This window comes from Bombina bombina, chromosome 10, assembly GCF_027579735.1.
Source record: "Bombina bombina isolate aBomBom1 chromosome 10, aBomBom1.pri, whole genome shotgun sequence".
In the NCBI taxonomy this organism is placed as follows: Eukaryota; Metazoa; Chordata; class Amphibia; order Anura; family Bombinatoridae; genus Bombina; species Bombina bombina.
The window spans coordinates 66,590,355-66,612,531 of record NC_069508.1 but is presented as its reverse complement, the minus strand read 5'-3'; the positions used below and the strand labels follow the sequence as shown (position 1 = coordinate 66,612,531).

The 22,177-nt window shown below is 36.1% G+C and overlaps 1 protein-coding gene across 1 annotated transcript in view; it reads right to left on the bottom strand.

Annotated features, from left to right (window-relative positions):
- Window positions 1-22,177, bottom strand: part of NOTCH2 (notch receptor 2) — a 279,864-nt gene that overhangs the window by 64,886 nt on the left and 192,801 nt on the right. Inside the window, exons 12-15 of the mRNA XM_053693095.1 lie at window positions 19,059-19,169; window positions 10,823-11,015; window positions 10,516-10,661; window positions 3,994-4,107 (exon numbers count right to left, since the gene is read on the bottom strand). Of these exons, the coding sequence (XP_053549070.1) occupies window positions 3,994-4,107; window positions 10,516-10,661; window positions 10,823-11,015; window positions 19,059-19,169 (564 nt within the window). The remainder of the gene's footprint in view (window positions 1-3,993; window positions 4,108-10,515; window positions 10,662-10,822; window positions 11,016-19,058; window positions 19,170-22,177) is intronic.

Below are 22,177 nucleotides of genomic sequence, written 5' to 3'. Positions count from 1 at the left end.
ATGCTGTAATACCCAGGGCACCTCTTTTTAAAGGACCATTAAATAGAGTATAATTGCATAATCAATGCGTGCATAATAAAAAGACAATGCAATAGCACTTACTCTGAATTTTAAATGAGCACTATTTTTTTTTTTGGACAAATTTCGAACTTGACTTCTGTATCATGGGACAGCCATCAGCCAATCACATACTGTACATATACACTGTGGACTCATGCACGTGCTCAGTAGCAGCTGGTGCCTCAGAAAGTGTGCGTATACAAAAACACTGTGCACAATTTGATAACGGAAGTGTTTCAGAAACTCTCTTAAAACTGCATGCTCTTTAAAGGGACACTAAACCCAAACTTTTTCTTTAATGATTCAGATAGAGCATGCAATTTAAAGCAATTTTCTAATTAACTCTTATTATTCATTTTTCTTCATTCTCTTGCTATCTTTATCTAAAAAGCAGTAATGTAAAGCATAGGAGCCCGCCCATTTTTGGTTCAGAACCAGGGTTATGCTTGCTTATTGGTGGCTAAATGTCAGCCACCAATAAGCAAGCACTTTCCATGGTGCTGAAACTAAAATGGGCTTGCTCATAAGCTTTAAATTCATGCTTTTTAAATAAAGATAGCAAGAGAACGAAGAAAAATTAATAATAGGATTAAATTAGAATGTTGCTTAACATTGCATGCTCTATCTGAATCATTAAAGAAAAAATGTGGGTTTAGTATCCCTTTAAATACTCCTGAATTGGCCCAGGTTTGTATGGGACAATAAAACATATTTGCCAGTGTCTAGCAATTTTTTACCATTTAATGTCTCTTTAAATAGCGTGACAAAAAAATGAGTTCCCTCTAGATTGGGACACAATTGTGAAATTTTGGAATGAAATAACGGAGGAAATAACGCCTAATATCAAGTGAAGCAAGGGTCGGAATGAGTCACACAGGAATGCAGAAGTATGTTGTTATAATAGACTGGATGCCGGTCCCTGTGCAAAACTGCAGGTGGGAGGTTTACATGTTCAAGAGGTCAAACTGACTGCCAAGGGACCTTCGATCTGGCTAAGGACAACTCCAGAAAATGAAATCATTCAAAAGCACACAGAAGCCAAAAATTAAACTTTGGTCATTCAGATGCAGTGTACAATTAAACAAAAAAACACAACCTGTTTAATGTATTAAATTTACCTTTGACCTTAGCAATGCTTTGTAAATAAGTAGCTAATTTCCATAACAGCATACCTAGATATGCTTAGAAATGTGCGCCTGTCTTAGATACGATATGGGAGTTTGCAGCAATGTTTGTAGCAATGCTATGCATATTGCGCTCAAGACAAGTGCATGGTCCCGAGGCTACCTAGGTATGCTCTCATAAAAAGGAATTAGCTTTTAACAAAGGATATCAAAAGAAAGAGATTATTATTCTTTTTTAGTGAGTGCTTTATCTGAATAATCAACATTTTTTCATTGACATCCATATCACTTTAAATGTGTTTCAAAGAGAATGTTTTTAAGAATTTAGCAAATGAAAAAGTCTGAGGCATTGAAAAACTATATTTTGAAACACATCAGTGCTGCTGATAATGGCGAGGCACTTAAAGGGGCAGTGTACTCTTATATTTTCTCCCCTTTAATTCAATTTACCTACTGGAGTGTATTAAATTGTTTACAAATAGAACCTTTACCTATTTATTTTCTTATTTGAAATAGCTGATCTTTCATATTGTATTCCCTCCTATTCTGAACATTTCTGAACTTAAGTTCTGTTCACAAATTGGTCTCTCTAAGTATAAGCTTTTGAGCAAACAGTAATAAGTAAAATAAGGGGGGGCTTTGAGTAAATAATTAGACAGATAAGATAATGAGGTATTATATCCCTAAAAGATCAGCCCATTTTATTGGATTGTGGTTTCAGTAATCAGAAATAGCTCTTTCATATACAAAATATACCTAAAGGAACAAGTTCCCATACATTTAAACTCTGCAACTGGTGTAACAAGTAATTTCCCTTTTTAAAATTGTTTAAGGTACATTGCAGTACTGAGGAGACATCTTGGATAATCTCACCAGACCAGAGAGAGTTTTAGGCCATCAGGCACTTGGTCTCTTGGATTCTACAGTATACGTTCTATATTATAATAAAGGTGTTAGAGAAATAGGAAATACTGGAGAGACTGCTCCCGGTTTAGTGAAGGTTTGGGTTATGCTAAAATAATATTTACGACTTAATACTTATTTATTTTGCACACACACACATTTTAAAACAATGTTTACTGTACCATTGTTTAAACACATAGGGCGTGTAATTTTAAACAACTTTCTAATTTACTTTTATCATCAAATTTGCTTTGTTCTCTTGATATTCTTTGTTGAAAGCTAAACCTAGGTAGGCTCATATGCAAATTTCTAAGACCTTGAAAGCCACCTCTTATCTCAGTGCATTGTGACAGTTTATCACAGCTACACAGCGCTAGTTCATGTGTACCATATAGATAACATTGTGTTCACTCCCCTTTAGTTATTTATGAGTCAGCACTGATTGGCTAAAATGCAAGTCTGTCAAAAGAACTGAAATAAGGGGGCAGTTTGCAGAGGATTAGATACAAGATAATCACAGAGGTAAAAAATGTATTAATATAACTGTGTTGCTTATGCAAAACTGGGGAATGGGTAATAAAGGGGTTATATATCTTTTTAAAGAAGACAAATTCTGGAACAGACTGTCCCATTAAAAAGAGAGCACCTTAAAGGGACAGTAATGTTAAAATTAAATCTTTATGTGTCAGATACAGCATGCAAATTCATACAACTTTCCACTTTATTTCTATTATCAAGTTTTACGTGTTCTCTTGGTAACCTTTGTTGAAAAGCATACATAGGTACGCTCAGGAGCAGCAATGCAATACTTATAGCTAGTTGATGATTGGTGGCTACACATATGCTGCTTCTCATTGGCTCACCAGATGTGTTCAGCTAGCTCCCTGTAGTGCATTGCTACTACTGAGCCTATTGTTCAACAAATTATACCAACGGAACCAAGGAAATTTGATAACAGAAGTAAATTGGAACGCTGTAGAAAATGGAATGCTCTATCTGTATCATGACAGTTTAAAGGGACAGTCTAGTCAGAAATAACTTTCTAATTTACTTTTATCATCAATTTTGCTTTGTTCTCTTGGTATTCTTAGTTGAAAGCTAAACCTAAGTAGGCTCATATGCTAATTTCTAAGCCCTCAAAGGCCGCCTCTTGTCTGAATGCATATTAACTAGAGGGTGTTACTTCATGTGTGCCATACAGATAAAATTGTGCTCACACACATGGAGTTACCTAAGAGTCAGCACTGATTGGCTAAAATGCAAGTCTGTTAAAAGAACTAAAATAAGGAGGCAGTCTGCAGAGGCTTAGATACAAGGAGGCCTATTTTACAAATGTCTTGCGGACCTGATCTGACAGTGCGGATCAGGTCCGACAGACCTCGCTGAATACGGCGAGCAATACGCTATCCGTATTTAGCATTGCACCAGCAGCTCTTGTGAGCTGCTGGTGCAACATCGCCCCCTGCAGACTCGCGGCCAATCGGCCTCCAGCAGGGGGTGTCAATCAACCCGATCGCACTTGATCGGGTTGAATTGTGGCGATTCCTGTCCGCCTGCTCAGAGCAGCAGACGGACAGGGTTATGGAGCAGCAGTCTTTGTGACCGCTGCTCCATAACTTGGGCTCGCCAGAAACACGGGGCGTCAAGCTCCGTTCGGCGCTTGATAGATAGGCCCCAAGGTAATCACAGAGGTAAAAAGTATATTAATATAACCATGTTGGTTATGAAAAACTGGGGAATGGGTAATAAAGGTATTATCTATGTTTTTAAACAATAACAATTGTGGTGTAGACTGTCCCTTTAATTTTGACTTTACAGTCCCTTTAAGTTTTAATGCCACTAAAAACAGTTGCCATTTTTATTATCAAAATACTGAGTGAGGATGAAGAGGTTCCTACGTCTGTACCTGTGAAGGGCAGTGTGCACTGACATGTGAAGCCATTTATAGAGTCGGTGCAGGTCCCATAATTTAAACACGGATTTGATGCACACTCATCAATGTTAATTTGACAATTATTACCTGTGGAGAAACAACAGAGCATATAGTTATTAAACCTGTAGTATCTTTTTCAAGCGCTCACTTGGATCTCTGTTCTGCTTAAAGGGACAGTAAAGTCACAATTAGACATTCATGATTTAGATAGAGCATACAATGTTAAGCAACTTTCCAATTGAATTATATTATTTCATTTGCTTTCTTCTCTTGTTATCCTCTGCTGAAAGGTTTATCTAGGTAAGCTCAGGAGCGGCAAAGTTCTAGCTGCTGGGGGGCGGAGCCAACAGCCGACTAAGATGGCCGCATTATACTGAAGCTCCTGCAATATATTGAGGGCATTTAGAGATATTGCACCCTAATCTGCCTTGGAATATGAGATCCTGATATAGGGCTAGTGTGGGAAGATTCCACGGCTACAATGGCATGTTTATTTCACCCTATGGTGCATTTGAACTGGGGCCCTGACTAACTGCTGAACGTGAGGCCACTGTTACACCAGACCTCCGTCTAAGATACGGCCTGCAGCCGCAGAGCTCTGTGTAAAGCTGACAAAAGTCCCGGCGCCTACGACTTAGAAGTGAGATAACCATCTGCACTGGGGCCATGGCGTTCGCACTGAGTGACACAAAAATACTTACCCGGTTGGACTCTCACTTCTGTAAGCTACGTCTACTGATTGTAAGGAGCTTTGGAGCAACTGAATTTGAGGTCCGGGAGTGGGGCGGAGACTTACCGGACGAAAATACAGGACAGTTGGAGGCGCTTGTAAGTGAGAGCAGCGCTCCTGAATTTGTGATACCTGCTCCTTTGGCTTCAGAGAGAGCAGTCGGGGGAGACAGCCTTGCAGACATGGCCCCTGGAGTAGACACAATATGGCCGACACCCGCTCTACGAGATTTGAAGGTGGTGGTGGCGGGATTGAGATCCGATGCCTTGGCGGATGCAGCAGGCTGCGACTGCTTACCCACCCTTATATGTTGCTATAACTTTTCTATTGTTGCTGTTAAGCGGCCACTAAGGCTAATCTTTTTCATTACCTACTCAGAAGTTATGGGTATGGCACAGTATACCTTATATCCACAGTGAGTGTTTCTTGCACCATTACACAATGTAAATTTACCAATGCTACATATTACATGCTATGGTTCTCTAATACTAAGTGTCCATTACTAGGTTTATCTCATATTCAACTCTATGGCCTGGGTCATTCCACCACCTTATTGTATGAAGTTCTAATAAGACTGACTTGGTAACTTTTAAAGACAATTTTTATAACAACGCAATGGGACCTTTGTGTTACCTTAACTCGCTGTTTGCTTTTTAATGTATAGTTGGCTGATAGCTTTTACAATATTGACATCTAGTCTTAACATTTTGCCTGTGGGTTTGTGGGGAGCCCCGGGAGAGATCCTTGCATAAACGTATGTGAAACAGATGCCATAGCAGCCATATCTCAACCGTAATGAGCGTGGGTCTAATGATACTGATAAACCATTTATATGTGTCTGCCCAGTCTGGGGGTTTGAGGGGGCCCTTGACGAGGACAAGTATATATTATCATTTCTTTCTTTTTTTTATGTATCATTACTATTCATGGTTTCTCCTTCTGGACCAGTGGCCAGGGTCTGGGGGGAGCTTAAAGGATGGTTAACCCACGAACACGCCAATTTATGATAAACTACTTAATCTAGCGCAGTTTTATGACAAGATCCCATAGCATGGTAGGTGGGCCCTCGGTTATACGGGATGTCCAGAGTTATGTAACCTACAACATCCTAAGGCATGTTATATCTTAAGGAAAGATAAGGAAATAATATCATACCTAGAGCAAGTAACACTTATTTTTAATCATAATGCTGTGTTATGCCCACCCATCTACATATTTTCAATGTTGGATATTTTTCACTGGTTCACCTCCCCCGCCCCCCCCCCCCCCCCCCACTTACAGAGCCCTCACCAGGGTTCAAAAAATTAGGCGGACTATTTCTGCCACAATTCCTCCCATTTCACAGGAATATAAACTCCCCTTTGGCTAGAATTCCCTAGTTTATCTCTGGAATGGGGAATTATGATTCTATATATGGACATTCTTTTATGTACTAAGTGTATGTCCATTTATCTAAGACACGTTTGTTTGATAATCATGCTTATTATGTCTAATGGAGCAGGGGTCCTGCGTGTCCCCAATTGTTATCTTTTATCCTTTAAACCAAAAAAAAAAAAAAAGTTCTAGCTGCTGATTGGTGGCTGCATATATATACCGATTACCATTGGCTCACCCATGTGCTCAGTTAGAAACCAGTAGTGCATTGCTGCTCCTTCAACAAATGATACCAAGAGAATGAAACAAATTTGTTAATAGAAGTTAACTGGAAAGTTGTTTAAAATTGTACGTTCTACCTAAATCAATGCATTATCAATCATTTGTTATACCATCTGCATAATATTAAATATACAGGAATTGCTCATTTAGGTCTATTCTTACAATGGAAATAGCTGGTTTAGATAAATAAAACACCCTTAAAGGGACATTGCACAATAGATTTTTCTTTGCAGAAATGTTTTGTAGATGACCTATTTATATAGCCCATACATTTTATTTTTTTGTAAAAATGTATAGTTTTGCTTATTTTGAAATAACATTGTGCTGATTTTCACACTCCTAACCGAGCCCCAAATACAGTATAATTGCATAATCAATGAGTGCATAATAAAAAGACAATGCAATAGCACTTACTCTGAATTTTAAATAAGCACAATTTTTTTTTTACAAATTTCAAACTTGACTTTTGTATCATGTGACAGCCATCAGCCAATCACAAATTTTTTAGATGTATACTGATGTCTCCTGTCTCCAGCTTGCTCCTTGTTTGTGTAAAGAGCCTTTCCATATTCAGGGGAGGGGGGAAGTGTCTGCTCTTTTTGCTTTCCAGCCCATCTTAGTGGGTGTCCCAGACTAACCTCATCAACAGTGCTAAATTGGGAGCTTCTAAGAACGTTTTTAAAAGGTTTTATACTGGATTTGTATATTAGTATCTGTGCATATTATTCTTTATAGAAGTATCTATTACATGCAGTTATATGAAAATTGGTGTAAAGTATTGGTGTTTGTGTATATAGAGAGAGATAACATAAGGTTTTCTCTTTTTGCAAGTTCAGCACATTAGAAAACTTAACATTAGAATTAGCCATTTTTTTTTAGATACAAATAACACCTAAAGGGATTAAAAAGTCCAAATTTAAATTTACATTTCAATCTTAAAGGGACACTAAATCCCAAAAACGTATTTCATGATTCAGGTAGAGAATACAATTTTAAATAACTTTCTAAATTACTTCTACAGGGAGTGCAGAATTATTAGGCAAGTTGTATTTTTGAGGATTAATTTTATTATTGAACAACAACCATGTTCTCAATGAACCCAAAAAACTCATTAATATCAAAGCTGAATAGTTTTGGAAGTAGTTTTTAGTTTGTTTTTAGTTATAGCTATTTTAGGGGGATATCTGTGTGTGCAGGTGACTATTACTGTGCATAATTATTAGGCAACTTAACAAAAAACAAATATATACCCATTTCAATTATTTATTTTTACCAGTGAAACCAATATAACATCTCAACATTCACAAATATACATTTCTGACATTCAAAAACAAAACAAAAACAAATCAGTGACCAATATAGCCACCTTTCTTTGCAAGGACACTCAAAAGCCTGCCATCCATGGATTCTGTCAGTGTTTTGATCTGTTCACCATCAACATTGCGTGCAGCAGCAACCACAGCCTCCCAGACACTGTTCAGAGAGGTGTACTGTTTTCTCTCCTTGTAAATCTCACATTTGATGATGGACCACAGGTTCTCAATGGGGTTCAGATCAGGTGAACAAGGAGGCCATGTCATTAGATTTTCTTCTTTTATACCCTTTCTTGCCAGCCACGCTGTGGAGTACTTGGACGCGTGTGATGGAGCATTGTCCTGCATGAAAATCATGTTTTTCTTGAAGGATGCAGACTTCTTCCTGTACCACTGCTTGAAGAAGGTGTCTTCCAGAAACTGGCAGTAGGACTGGGAGTTGAGCTTGACTCCATCCTCAACCCGAAAAGGCCCCACAAGCTCATCTTTGATGATACCAGCCCAAACCAGTACTCCACCTCCACCTTGCTGGCGTCTGAGTCGGACTGGAGCTCTCTGCCCTTTACCAATCCAGCCACGGGCCCATTCATCTGGCCCATCAAGACTCACTCTCATTTCATCAGTCCATAAAACCTTAGAAAAATCAGTCTTGAGATATTTCTTGGCCCAGTCTTGATGTTTCACCTTGTGTGTCTTGTTCAGTGGTGGTCGTCTTTCAGCCTTTCTTACCTTGGCCATGTCTCTGAGTATTGCACACCTTGTGCTTTTGGGCACTCCAGTGATGTTGCAGCTCTGAAATATGGCCAAACTGGTGGCAAGTGGCATCTTGGCAGCTGCACGCTTGACTTTTCTCAGTTCATGGGCAGTTATTTTGCGCCTTGGTTTTTCCACACGCTTCTTGCGACCCTGTTGACTATTTTGAATGAAACGCTTGATTGTTCGATGATCACGCTTCAGAAGCTTTGCAATTTTAAGAGTGCTGCATCCCTCTGCAAGATATCTCACTATTTTTTACTTTTCTGAGCCTGTCAAGTCCTTCTTTTGACCCATTTTGCTAAAGGAAAGGAAGTTGCCTAATAATTATGCACACCTGATATAGGGTGTTGATGTCATTAGACCACACCCCTTCTCATTACAGAGATGCACATCACCTAATATGCTTAATTGGTAGTAGGCTTTCGAGCCTATACAGCTTGGAGTAAGACAACATGCATAAAGAGGATGATGTGGTCAAAATACTCATTTGCCTAATAATTCTGCACTGCCTGTATTATCTAATTTGCTTAATTTTTTAGATATCTTTGGTGAAGAAATAGCAATGCACATGGGTTAGCCAATCACACAAGGAATCTATTTGCATCTACCAATCAGCAGCTACTGAGCATATCTAGATATGCTTTTCAGCAAAGAATATCAAGAGAATGAAGCAAATTAGATAATAGAAGTAAATTAAAAAGTTGTTTATAATTGCATGCTCTTTCTAAATCATGAAAGAAAAAAATTGGGTTTCATGTTCCTTTAAATAGAAGCATTTTTGCAACATACTCCCACTATCAAAAATGCTTCTAGTAAAAGTAATTACTGTTTTTCAATAGCATACGCACATATGCTGTGAGGGCCTTGCACCAGGATTCAAACACTATGGGGTATATTTATCAAGCTCCGTATGGAACTTGATGCCCTGTGTTTAAAGACCGCTGCTCCATAACCTGTCCGTCTCTTCTGAGGCAGCGGATAAAAATCAACCCGTTCGAATGCGATCGGGTTGATTGACACCCCTTGCTAGCGGCCAATCTGCAGGGGGCGGCATTGCACCAGCAGTTCACAAGAACTGCTGGTGCAATGATAAATGCCCCAGAGCGTATGCTGTCTGCATGTATCGATGTGCAGCGGACATGATCCGCAATATCGGAGTATGTCCGCTCGCACCATAATAAACAAGGCCCCAATGAGTTGGTGGGGGTATGTATTGCTTTTCTGAAGATTTTAATTTGTGTCATACAAGCTACTGCTGACTCTCTGAGGTGTAGTGTTTGAGTACTGGTGCACGGGGACTCACAGCATATGTGTGTATGCTGCAAGTGATAAGTATATTGCAAAAATCATTCTATTTTAAATTGGAATGTTCCCATGCTCATTTCAGTTTTGACCTTTCTATCCACTTAATGTAAAATAGGAAGGATCAAAACATACACTATAATATGGGAAGACGGCTTTGTAGTACTTTAGGTTCCATTTAAAATAAGTTGTCAGCATAGCATCAGAGCATTGACATTGCAATATAACTGATGTGAACCTCCAACCACAAGTTAATGCAGACATTTGAAGAACATGTCATTTTTTGTCTAAAATATGTTAAGTTAAAGCAGTTTTCATTTAAATCCAACCAAAAAAATCACTGTTAACTATGTACTTCCGTCTAATACTTATTAACTTATAAGGACTACTCTGTTGATGAAGTGTGACACGCCAAGAAAACACTGGTTTATTCAAAACAGGATTATTGAAAACATTTTTTATTTTTTTTAATTCAGTGACAAATTTTGAAATACCCTCTAACTACAATATCTCTTTATGCACTTCCAATCCCTGGTATGCTTACTGCTTTTATGGACAAAGGTTGGACAACCTGAAAAGGACCATTGGTGGTAGAATGACTTCTGATAGGTTCCTAGATTTGTTAAATATTTTGAATCACAGGACTCTGACTTCTCTCTTTTGTAGACGTATAACTATTATTATCTTGGTCTCACAAATTTAATAACAGGAAGAACATAATTTCCACATTTTCAGTACCTTTAAAGCCTTTTTTGCAAGAACATCTGTATCCATTCACCAGATTGTCACAGGTCCCTCCGTTCTGGCATGGATTTGATAGGCACTCATCCTTATCAACTTCACATTTTTTTCCAGTCCACCCTGACTCACACAAACACTTGTATCTTTTGTAAGACAAGAAAAAAACAAGTCACAATAAAAGGTTTATTATTACAACTAATCAGTCAATATCCAATAAGACAAAACAAGGATCCCATAGTGGGAATTTAGTTGATATTTGTTTTTTTGGAGGAGTTAGTCATAAAGTGTGAAATATGTGACTCACCCATTGACATCATCGGTGCAAATGCCGTGGATGCACGGGTTATTGACACACTCGTCCACCTGCGATAAACAGCTGGGCTGACGGAATCCTTCTGGACAGATACAACGAAATTTGTTCACCTCGTTCACACAGGTTCCTCCATTATGACATGGGCTGGAAGCGCATTCATTAATGTCATCTCTACACTCTGTGCCTAGAGAGGAAAATAAGATTACTAAGGAACAGTGCATTACAAATGAAGACACATGCTTTTCTAGGAAAGCGCAGGAAAAAACAAGCTTTGTTGAACTTATTTGTGTGCAGTATTACAGGCCGCAGAATGTAATGACTAAAGACAAATAATGTGTTGTTTTTTATATATATATATATATAAAACACTAATGGCCAGATTATAAGTGGAACGCAATATTGCGCTTTTTACAAGCGTGATTTTTGCGCTCCACTCATAATATCAGCGCACGCTAATATTTCAGGTGGTCTGCAATGTGAACATGAGCTTGTGTTCGCATTACATAGAAGCGTTGCACTCAATAGAGCGCACTTCCATAGGCTCCAATGGGAGGCTTGTTCTCATGCCATGAGACGACAAAGAAGAACTAGCACAGTGAAGAGGTAAGTCGCGCAGCGATGGACAGCAAATTAAAATATACAGGTGGCCCCGTTTTACAACGGTTCAATTTACACCGTTTCAGAATAACAAACTTTTTTTTCCAGTCATGTGATTGCTATTGAAAAGCATTGAGAAGCAGTGCATTTATTCAAATAGCCAGTAAGTGGAGCTGTCCGCTTGTGTTGCAGCAAAGTCAAGCAAGCTGAAATTAATCAGTTTAACCAGACCTGAGCTATCGAGCAGATTTCAAAGGAACAAGATCTTCCTGTCTATAACTCAGTCCAGATTGGAATGCATAGAAAGAACTGTTTGCAGAAAAATGCAAGTGCAGTCTGTGTTATGTGATTATTTTATTAGTTTTATAATGCTGTTTAGCAAATGTTTTTGTTCATTTAACTTAGTTTAATTATATATTCTGTGTTGTGTTATTATTTTATTAGGTTTATAATGCTGTTTAGCATTTAAAGTCTTCATTTCAAAGCTTTAAATAATGTATTAGGTGTTACTTATGAGAATTTTGAGAGGGGCTTGGAACCTATCTCCCTCACTTCCCATTGACTTACATTATAAACTGGGTTTCAATTTACAACGGTTTCGATTTACAACCATTCCTTCTGGAACCTAACCCCGGCGTAAACTGAGGGCTATATGTATATGAATATAAAAAAATATCAAAAATACAAAAGGATGGTGGCACTCTAAAATTAGGCTGGTATATTAGATTAAAGTTTATGTGCATGCAGTCACAAATAATATAGAAAATACACCAAATAAAGAGAGGGTTAATGAAAAAATATAACAAAAGCTGCACCACAAAAACTAAAATTTATTAGTATTGCAATGCTGAAATTCCGTGGAATCACCTTGTATAGAATGAATACTGTATTGCTGAATAAATAAAGCAAACGTACGCATATAAATGAAAGAAACCACAATCATCTGTTACATTATAACTAGGCATATACAGAGCATGTGAAATGAAAAGGAAACAATCGAAACTAAGTAACCAGTCACTGGTAAAGTCCTTAGGGGCTCTTAGTGCAACAGCACGCTCCCTTTAGAGTTTCCCATATTAGCAGGTAGTCATCGCCTGTGATTAGAGCACATTGTGTATTCGCACGCTCTAAATTTCAGCTGGTAACAATTGACAGTGTCCTCATTTAACACATGTTAGCCATTCACTTATGAATCCTCAGTATTGGGAAAGCTTCTCGATACCTCACTGCCAGAAGTCTTATTATCCAGGTTCCTGTCCGAGTTGTAAACTTGCTAATGGCACTGTGCTTTGAAGGTTCACGAACTGTGTATCCTTTCACTTGCTGTGATTTGGCTAGCCTCCTACACACCTCTTTGAAGCTGGATTACAACCGCCATACAACCATATAGAAAAGCCGAGGTATAGAAGTGGAGGGTTCACATCCGACCGATCAGCATACATGTATATGGATATATATGGGGTTTTTTATGTGTTAATGTGTGTATATACACATATTAACACATAAATATATATGTATATAAGCATATACATATAAATTTACAGGGAACACACAGTTCCCCCTAGACCACAATGTAAACGCACTTTTCAGTGCCGTTTTTTTTTTCTAACACCCCACACCCGCCAACTTTAACCCTTAAAAACTGCTTCGTGCAGTTATTTTTTTATTTAAAACAAAAAAAAAATTATAAAAAATGACAATATACTTTAATTTTGGCCACTTTTTGAAAATTAATCAGAGATCTGATCTCTGGTTAATGGCTGTTAATTTATTGTGCGCCGTGCCGTAAACGGGTGATTTTGCCCGTTTACAGGCGTGCAATAAATTAGCGCTCTACTTATAATCTATCCCTAAATAAAATGTTTTGACAAAGTGAACAGTACAGCCAATGAAAAACACCTTACCTCCTGCTCTATTTACTGTAATGGTAGTGCGCTACTATACCTCTCCATTACAAAACAGGCAAGAGAGCACGCTTGCCTGCCTGCCTGCCTGCTGTGTTACTCAAGAAAAAAACAGTTCTTGAAAATGTTCAGTCATGTTTTATAAAGTTTGTAGTGTCCTGTAAAAAAAATCACCTATAATGTCTCTGCAGTGCTTGAATATATTTTAATTTTCTGTCCTTTTAAGCTAAAACGACTTACTTGACCACACCAATACAATCTTTTGCCACTAGAGGTCTCCATGTTGACATTTTTTAGCATTAGAGATATCCTGTTAATTAGATGATTTACTCTCTTGTAAGTCAACCGGTATGTTTGAACTTTCGAGGTTCATTGCATAGAACATTTCTAAACTATACTGTTGGGAGCTACTCCTACTTTTGAAAAAAAATTAGATGTTCACATTTTTTAACAAAACTTGCAATTAATTTAGAACCTTAAACTATAGCTGCCTTTAACCCTTTAAAGGGACAGTCTACACCAGAATTTTTATTGTTTAAAAAGATAGATAATCCCTTTATTGCCCATTCCCTAGATTTGCACAACCACCACAGTTATATCAATACACTTTTTACCTCTGTGATTACCTTGTATCTAATCATCTGCAAACTGCCCCCCTTATTTCAGTTCTTTTGACAGACATCCATTTTAGCCAATCAGAGCTGGCTCACCTGAACTCCACGTGCATGAGCACAGTGTAATCTATATGACACACATGAACTAACACCCTCTAGTGGTGAAAAACTGTGAAAATGCACTGAGAGAAGAAGTGGCCTTCAAGGGCTTAGAAATTAGCATATGAACCTCCTAGGTTTAGCTTTTAACTAAGAATACCAAGAGAACAAAGCAAAATTGGTGATAAAAGTAAATTTGAAATCTTATTAAAATTACATTCTCTATCTGAATCATGAAAGTTTATTTTGGACTAGACTGTCCCTTTAAAGGAATAGAAAGGTCAAATCTGAATGTGTATAAATAGAAGCATTTTTACAATATATTTCCATTAGCAAAAAATGCTTCTCGTAAAATGTATTACTGTTCCAGTGGCATACGCACATATTTTGCACGTGACTAAAAAAATCAAACACCATACCTGCTCAGAGAGCTAGCAGAGGTGTGTGCTGCACCAGTGAAGACTTAATTTGTGTCATGCATGCCACTACTGGCTCTTAGAGAAGGTGTGGTGTTTAAATGCTGGTGCACAGGATACTCAAAGTATATGTGAGTATGCTACTGAAAGCAAAAATAACTTTTACAGAAGCATTTTTGCTAATAAAAGTATACTGATAAAAATGCTTGTATTTAAAACTGTAGGTCCTGCTAGTACTACGTCCTCACTGGTTGTGGGATTGGCGCCCAAGGAGGTACGGAGCCGACTGACTCCCTGCACATGCACAAATGTGAGAGCCAGCTGAACAAACCTACAGGTAAATTCCCTGAAAATGTCCAAATGTAGTGATTAAAAAAAATGTTCTGACTACTTAAAGGGATACTAAACTCAAAAAATGTATTTCATGATTCAGATAGAGAATACAATTTTAAACAACATTCCAATTTACTTCTATCATCTAATTTGCTTCATTCTTTAGATATCCTTTGTTAAAGAAATAGCAATGCACATGGGTGAGCCAATCAGACGAGGCATCTATGTGCAGCAACCAATCAGCAGTTACTGAGCCTATCTAGATATGCTTTTCAGCAAAGTATATCAAGAGAATGAAGCAAATTAGACAATAAAAGTAAATTAGAAAGTTGTTTAAAATGGCATGCTCTTTCTAAATCATGAAAGAAAAAAATTGGGTGTAATGTCCCTTTAACATTCGTTGATAAAGGTAGTTTATATAGAAAATATTATGCCTTCTGCTTTTCAATTAGTGTTTTATTATGATCATTAAGATAATGCTCATAATAACAACTATAATAATAATAATAATAATGATAATAAAATTCTTAAAGAGATGTTGAAACTGGTATTTTTAAGTAATATCAACACAACAATGCTGTGTTGTTGTGGATCATAATTACTGAATCCAACATTTCAGCAGCAGAAACCATAAACGTCACAGAGGTTAAAGTTTGCTGTTAGGGTTAGAAGTTAGGGCTTTGAAGCCACAAATTCTCCAGTGGTATGATCCTGCCAACACTTACACCATGTCAGGTGATACTGTGCATAAGAACTGACTAGTGCTATGTGAGTCCATCCTAAAGAACCTTCAGTAAAATACTTCTTTGGCTTTAAAATGAAAATCAATTTAAAAAAAATAAATATATATATATAGTATATCTATCTATCTATATATATATATATATATGAAATCTAATCATGTCACATCTATATTTCTGCAAAATCATTTATGGAGGAAGTAAATGAGATATGAAACACATTTTTTCTGATTTAGACAGAGCATACAATTTTTTATAAAAAAAAATAAATTTACTTATATGATAAAATTAGCTTAATTCTCATGGTATTCTTTGTTGAAGGGGATACCTAGGTAGATAGCTTGCACTGGGTGGCAGCAGTGCTATTGCAAATGTATAACATTGTTAAAAGTGATCTTGCAAAACTTTTGCTATATAGTGCTTCAGTTATATGCAGGTTCCTAAACCTACTTATCTGATTTTCAACAAAGGATAGTTTTTTATTTAGTTTTGTTTTTTTTAATTTACACTCTGATTCATGAAAGCCAATGTTGAGTTTTATGTCCCTTTAATCATCTTTAGAAATTAGAACAACTATATAAAGTATTAAGATGACGAGAAGGGCGTTGGCTTAAAACAGTATGAGATGATTATTTAAGTAAATAAAAATCACACAATTTTTACCAAAAATGACTTCATCATAAAAAACATATCTGTATTTCAACACACAACTTGGAAAATACTTAGCAGCAAAATGTTTCAAGCACAGACATTTGCTTGCAGAGCTTACAGTCTAACTGTGCTCTCAACATAAAAAAACAAGAAACCCCTCACTTTCTATCATTTTTTTTTAACAAATATAAATATGTGCCTTAACATTTGTAAGCACATGAATAAAGCTGAAGTAAAATATTTTAACATTTATATTGAAGCTAATAAAGTTGTTTTAGTTGCGTACCTAGTAATAAACTGTTTTAGTTGCGTACCTATTAATAACTGTGCTCTCAACATAAAAAAACAAGAAACCCCTCACTTTCTATCATTTTTTTTAACAAATATAAATATGTGCCTTAGCATTTGTAAGCACATGAATAAAGCTGAAGTAAAATATTTTAGCATTTATATTGAAGCTAATAAATAGCGCACGTTTATCGGTTGATGGGCCCTTACTATTAAAGAGACACTAAACCCACATTTTTTCTTTTGTGATTGAGATAGAGCATGCAATTTTAAGCAACTTTCTAATTCACTCCTATTATCATTTTTTCTTCGTTTCTCTTGCTATCTTTATAAGCTAAGCTAAGGAGCCAGACATTTTTTTGGTTCAGAAAATCTGGACAGCACTTGTTTATTGGTGGGTGAATTTATCCACCAATCAGCAAGAACAACCCAGGTTGTTTACCAAAAATGGGCCGGCATCTAAACTTAAATTCTTGCTTTTCATATAAAGATACCAAGAGAATGAAGAAAATTTGATAATAGGAGTAAATTAGAAAGTTGCTTAAAATTGCATGATCTATCTGAATCACAGAAGAAAAAACTTGGGTTCAGTGTCCCTTTAATGCCAAGTGGCTAATTGGCACTTCCTTTTAATACGCATTAGTTTGTACGTACTTCCTGCTAAGGTTTGCTTAACCAATTACCATTAGTTTGAAATGCACAACTGATACTGCTACATTAGTTTACATTCAAACAGCTTTTACTTCATATTTCTGCAGGCAAAAATGGCTACAATCTCTATGGTTTAAATCCCGTTGCACAACGTGGATGACAGAAATGTTCAAGTACAGTTTTACAAACCCTAGCTTTTCCTCAGTTCCACAAAATCGTTTTATTTTGCCCATCCAGTAAGTTTAAAACAATATATATTTAATATTGATATTGTAAAAATGTTTAAGGAACGCTGCCACACGCCTCAGAGCACTAGATCTCAATTGCTAACTTACCATCTGGTGGCAACAAAAAAAATATGTCCTCATAAGTTAAAACTTTTTATATGTCACTGTTGTCTATGTATTTAACCCTGCAAAGGGGTTACACACATAGTTAAAGTGAGCTCCAGAGCCGTAATGCATTACTGGGAGCTAGCTGAACATATCTGGCAAGCCAATGACAAGAGGTAAATGTGTATAGCCAGCTCCCTGTAGTGCATTGCGGCTATTCCGCCAACCTAGCTATGCTTTTTAGTGAACAGAAAAAAAGTATTTAATAATGGAAGAAAACGGAAAATGCCAATTTTAGAAGATATAAAAAAAAATATATATATATATATATATATATATATATATATATAAAAATAAATAAACTTTTATTTTTATACTGGCAGACTTTCTGCCAGTACTTAAGATGGGGGTGACCTTTGGGGGGTATGGGAAGGAAGAGAGCTGTCTGAGAGGGATTAGGGAGGGATCAGGGGGTGGGATGTGTCAGGTGGGAGGCTGATCTCTACACTAAAGCTAAAATTAACCCTACAAGCTACCTAATTAACCCCTTCACTGCTGGGCATTATAAAAGTGTGGTGCGTAGCAGCATTTACCGGCCTCCTAATTACCAAAAAGCAATGCCAAAGCCATATATGTCTGCTATTTCTGAACAAAGCGGATCCCAGAGAAGCATTTAGAACCATTTGTGCCATAATTGTACAAGCTGTTTGTAAATAATTTCAGTGAAAAACCTAAAGTTTGTGAAAAAGTTGATATATACATGTGAAGGGTTATTCAGGGATTCCTGACAACATGGGTGTTTTTTGGTGGTTCTAGATGTGTAACAGATTTTGGGGCTCAAAGTTAGAAAAAGTGTTTGTTCAATTTTTTCATCATATTTTACAAAAAAAATGTTATAGTAAATTATATGATATGATTAAAATAATGGTAACTTTAGAAAGTTCATTTAAAGGCGAGAAAAACGGTATATAATATGTGTGGGTACAGTAAATGAGTAAGAGGAAAATTACAGCTAAACACAAACACCGCAGAAATGTAAAAACAGCCCTGGTCCTTAACGGTAAGAAAAATTGAAAAATGGCTTGGTCACTAAGGGGTTAAAATTATTTGCTCTCTCTGAATCACAAAATAAATATTTTGTGTTTCATGACCCTTTAATAAAGAGTTGGAGGTTTAGATTTTTGCAGTAATGCTGGCTCTGCAAAAATGTACAACTCCTGCTCTGTATCAAGCACATTAACCCAAAGTGCTTAACACAGTCATATCACTGATGTGTGTGTGTGCACCGCTTCTGTCAAAGGGTCTAGTAAGGGGTTAAAATACGAGATCAGGTTTGAAGAGAGCATCTGGCACAGGAGGCTGAACAATAACATTTCTAAGTATACTACTGTAGTTGGGCCCAGCACATGAATGTCCCTTTAAAGGAACATTCTGATGGAAAAATTGCTTGGACTAATTTGTTAAACACAATTGCAAGGGTTAAACAAACAACTAATTTTAGGAAAACAAAAATTACATGATTTAAGATTTAGAGTGTGTAATTTTTGTATAATACTGTCCCTTTAATGTTGTAGAAATGTATAGATATGTTTAAGGACTTACCTGTAAATCCTGGAGGGCAAACACAGTCATAGCTGTTTATTAAGTCCACACATTTCCCATAAGGACACGGATTGCTAGCACAGTCATCAAAATTCTTTTCACATCTTGATCCTAAGATACAAAAATACAAATATATCAATTAAGGATTCCTTTCCAAAGAGCTAAATAAATGTATTAATAAATTCTTAGTGAAGTGATCAAATACTTGATTTAATATATATATATATACATGTTTTTTATTTTATTTTTTAATTATTTTTTTATTTTTACTTTATTTTACAAAGTCAAATACTTAAAGGGACATTATACACTCATTTTTTCTTTGCATAAATGTTTTGTAGATGATCTATTTATAAAGCCCATAAAGTTTTTGTTTTTTTTTAATGTATAATTTTGCTTATTTTTAAAGAACATTGCTCTGATTTTCAGACTCCTAACCAAGCCCCAAAGTTTTATTTGAATACCATCAGCTACCTTCTCCAGCTTGCTCCTGTTTGTGTAAAGGGTCTTTTCATATGCAAAAGAAGGGGGAGGGGGAAGTGTCTGATATTTCCCACTTGCAGTGGGCTTTCCAGCTACCTTTTCAACAGAGCTAAACTGAAAGCTTCTAAGTACGTTTTTAAACAGTTTTATACTGGATTTTTATATCAGTATCTGTGCATCTTATTCTTTATAGTAGTGTATTACATGCAGTTATATGAAAATGAGTGTATACTGTCCCTTTAAGAAGCTGTAGTGTATATTTCCAAAGATTGTAACATTAGAATTAATATTTAGACATAAACATGAAAGAAATCTACCAAAAATAAACAAAAAAAGCAAATATCAATCAAAATGTATCTAATGGTTTTCAACAGAAAATCACCATTAAAGGGACACTAAACCCAAAATTATTTATTTCATGATTCAGATAGAGCATGCGATTATAAGCAACTCTCTAATTTACTCCTATTATCAATTTCTCTTCTTCTCTTGCTATCTTTATTTAGAAAAGCAGGAATGTAAGCTTAGGAACCAACCCATTTTTGGTTCAGAACACTGGGTAGCGCTTGCTGATTGGTGGCTAAATGTAACCACCAATCACCAAGCACTACCCAGGTGCTGAACCAAAAATGGGCTGGCTCCTAAGCTTAGATTCTTGCTTTTCAAATAAAGATAGAAAACGAACGAAGAAAATTTGATAGTACGAGTAAATTAGAGAGTTGCTTAAAATTGCATGCTCTATCTGAATCATAAAAAAATTGGGTTTAGTGTCCCTTTAAAGTCTATAAGGATTTTTATTGACAAATAATTTGATATCTTTTTCTAAAGGGTCGTGATTGACCCCAAGGTTCTGTGCTTCAAAACATTTACTTGAGTTTAGAAAACTTACACTTAGTTTGTATTACATATGGTATAGAGTTCCTGACATTATATATTTAAAAAAGGTTTATGAAACCCCTACAAATTTCTTTGGGCATTCAGATATATCATACAATTTAAACAACTTTCCAATTTACTTTTATTATTAAATTTGCATTGCCCTCTTAGTATCCTTTGTTGAAGGAACAGTGATGCACTACTGGAAGTTAGCTGAACATATCTAGTGAGCCAATCACACTAGGCATATATGTGCAGCTACCAATCAGCAGCTAGTTCCCATTAATGCATTGCTGCTCCTGAGCCTACCTAAGTATTATTTTCAACAAAGAATGCCAAGAAAATTAAGCAAATTAGATAACAGAAGTAAATTTGAAAGCTGTTTAAAATGTAATGCTCTTTCTGAACCATGATTAAAAATGTTGGTATCATGTCCCTTTAATCTCTTAAGGACATATGACGGATTTTTTCCGTCATAAAACAATTGAGCAAACTGAAAGCTGTGTCCTTAAAGGGTTAATATATGTTTAATACAGTCAATGTTATGAAGATAATAATATTATGCCAAGTGATTCATGAGAGCAGGAATAGCCAACTGGCAGCCCAAGGGCCACATGTGGCCCTCTGCATTAGTTTTTGTGGCCCCTGGGGAAAAAGCAGAACTAATAATGTGTGTCATAGTTTTTGTAGACAGAGCTTTATAAGTGGAAAATGTAACCACTTTTATATAAGATTCAGTTTTTAATCTGGCCTGGTCTGGTTGAAGTCCATAATCATCTGATAAAAGAATCTGTATGGTTAAAAATATATAGATCTCATATAGATAGATAAACAGATGATAGATAGATAGATAGATAGATAGATAGATAGATAGATAGATAAATTATGATTAGATGGATGATGGATAGATGGATGGATGGATAGATAGATGTATGGATAGATGGACAATAGATAGATAGATAGAGAATAGATAGTTAGATACCGATAGATAGATAGATAGATAGATAGATAGATAGATAGATAGATAGATAGATAGATGATGGATAGATGAATGGATAGATAGATAGACAATAGATAGATAGATAGACAATAGATAGATACCTATAGATAGATATATAGATAGATGGATGGATAGATAGATAGATACTGTAGATAGACAAAAGATAGACAGATAGATACTGATAGATAGATAGATAGATAGATAGATAGATAGATAGATAGATGGATAGACAGATAGATAGATAGACAATAGATAGATACCGATAGATAGATAGATAGATAGATAGATAGATAGATAGATAGATAGATGATGGATGATAGATAGATAGATAGACAGATAGATAGACAATAGATAGATAGATGATAGATAGATAGATAGATAGATAGACAATAGATAGATAGATACAGATAGATAGATAGATAGATATATAGATAGATGGATGGATAGATAGATAGATACTGTAGATAGACAATAGATAGATATATAGACAATAGATAGACAGATAGATACCGATAGATAGATAGATAGATAGATAGATAGATAGATAGATAGATAGATAGATAGATAGATGGATAGACAATAGATAGATAGATAGATAGATATAGATAGATGGATGATAGATAGATAGATAGATAGAAACAAAATTCAAATGATCAGTTATTTGTCAGTATATGTGCCACAAACCCCCATACACACAGAAATACATCCATAGGATCTATACCACCATGTTGAATGCATTAATGGACACAGCTAATGGTTT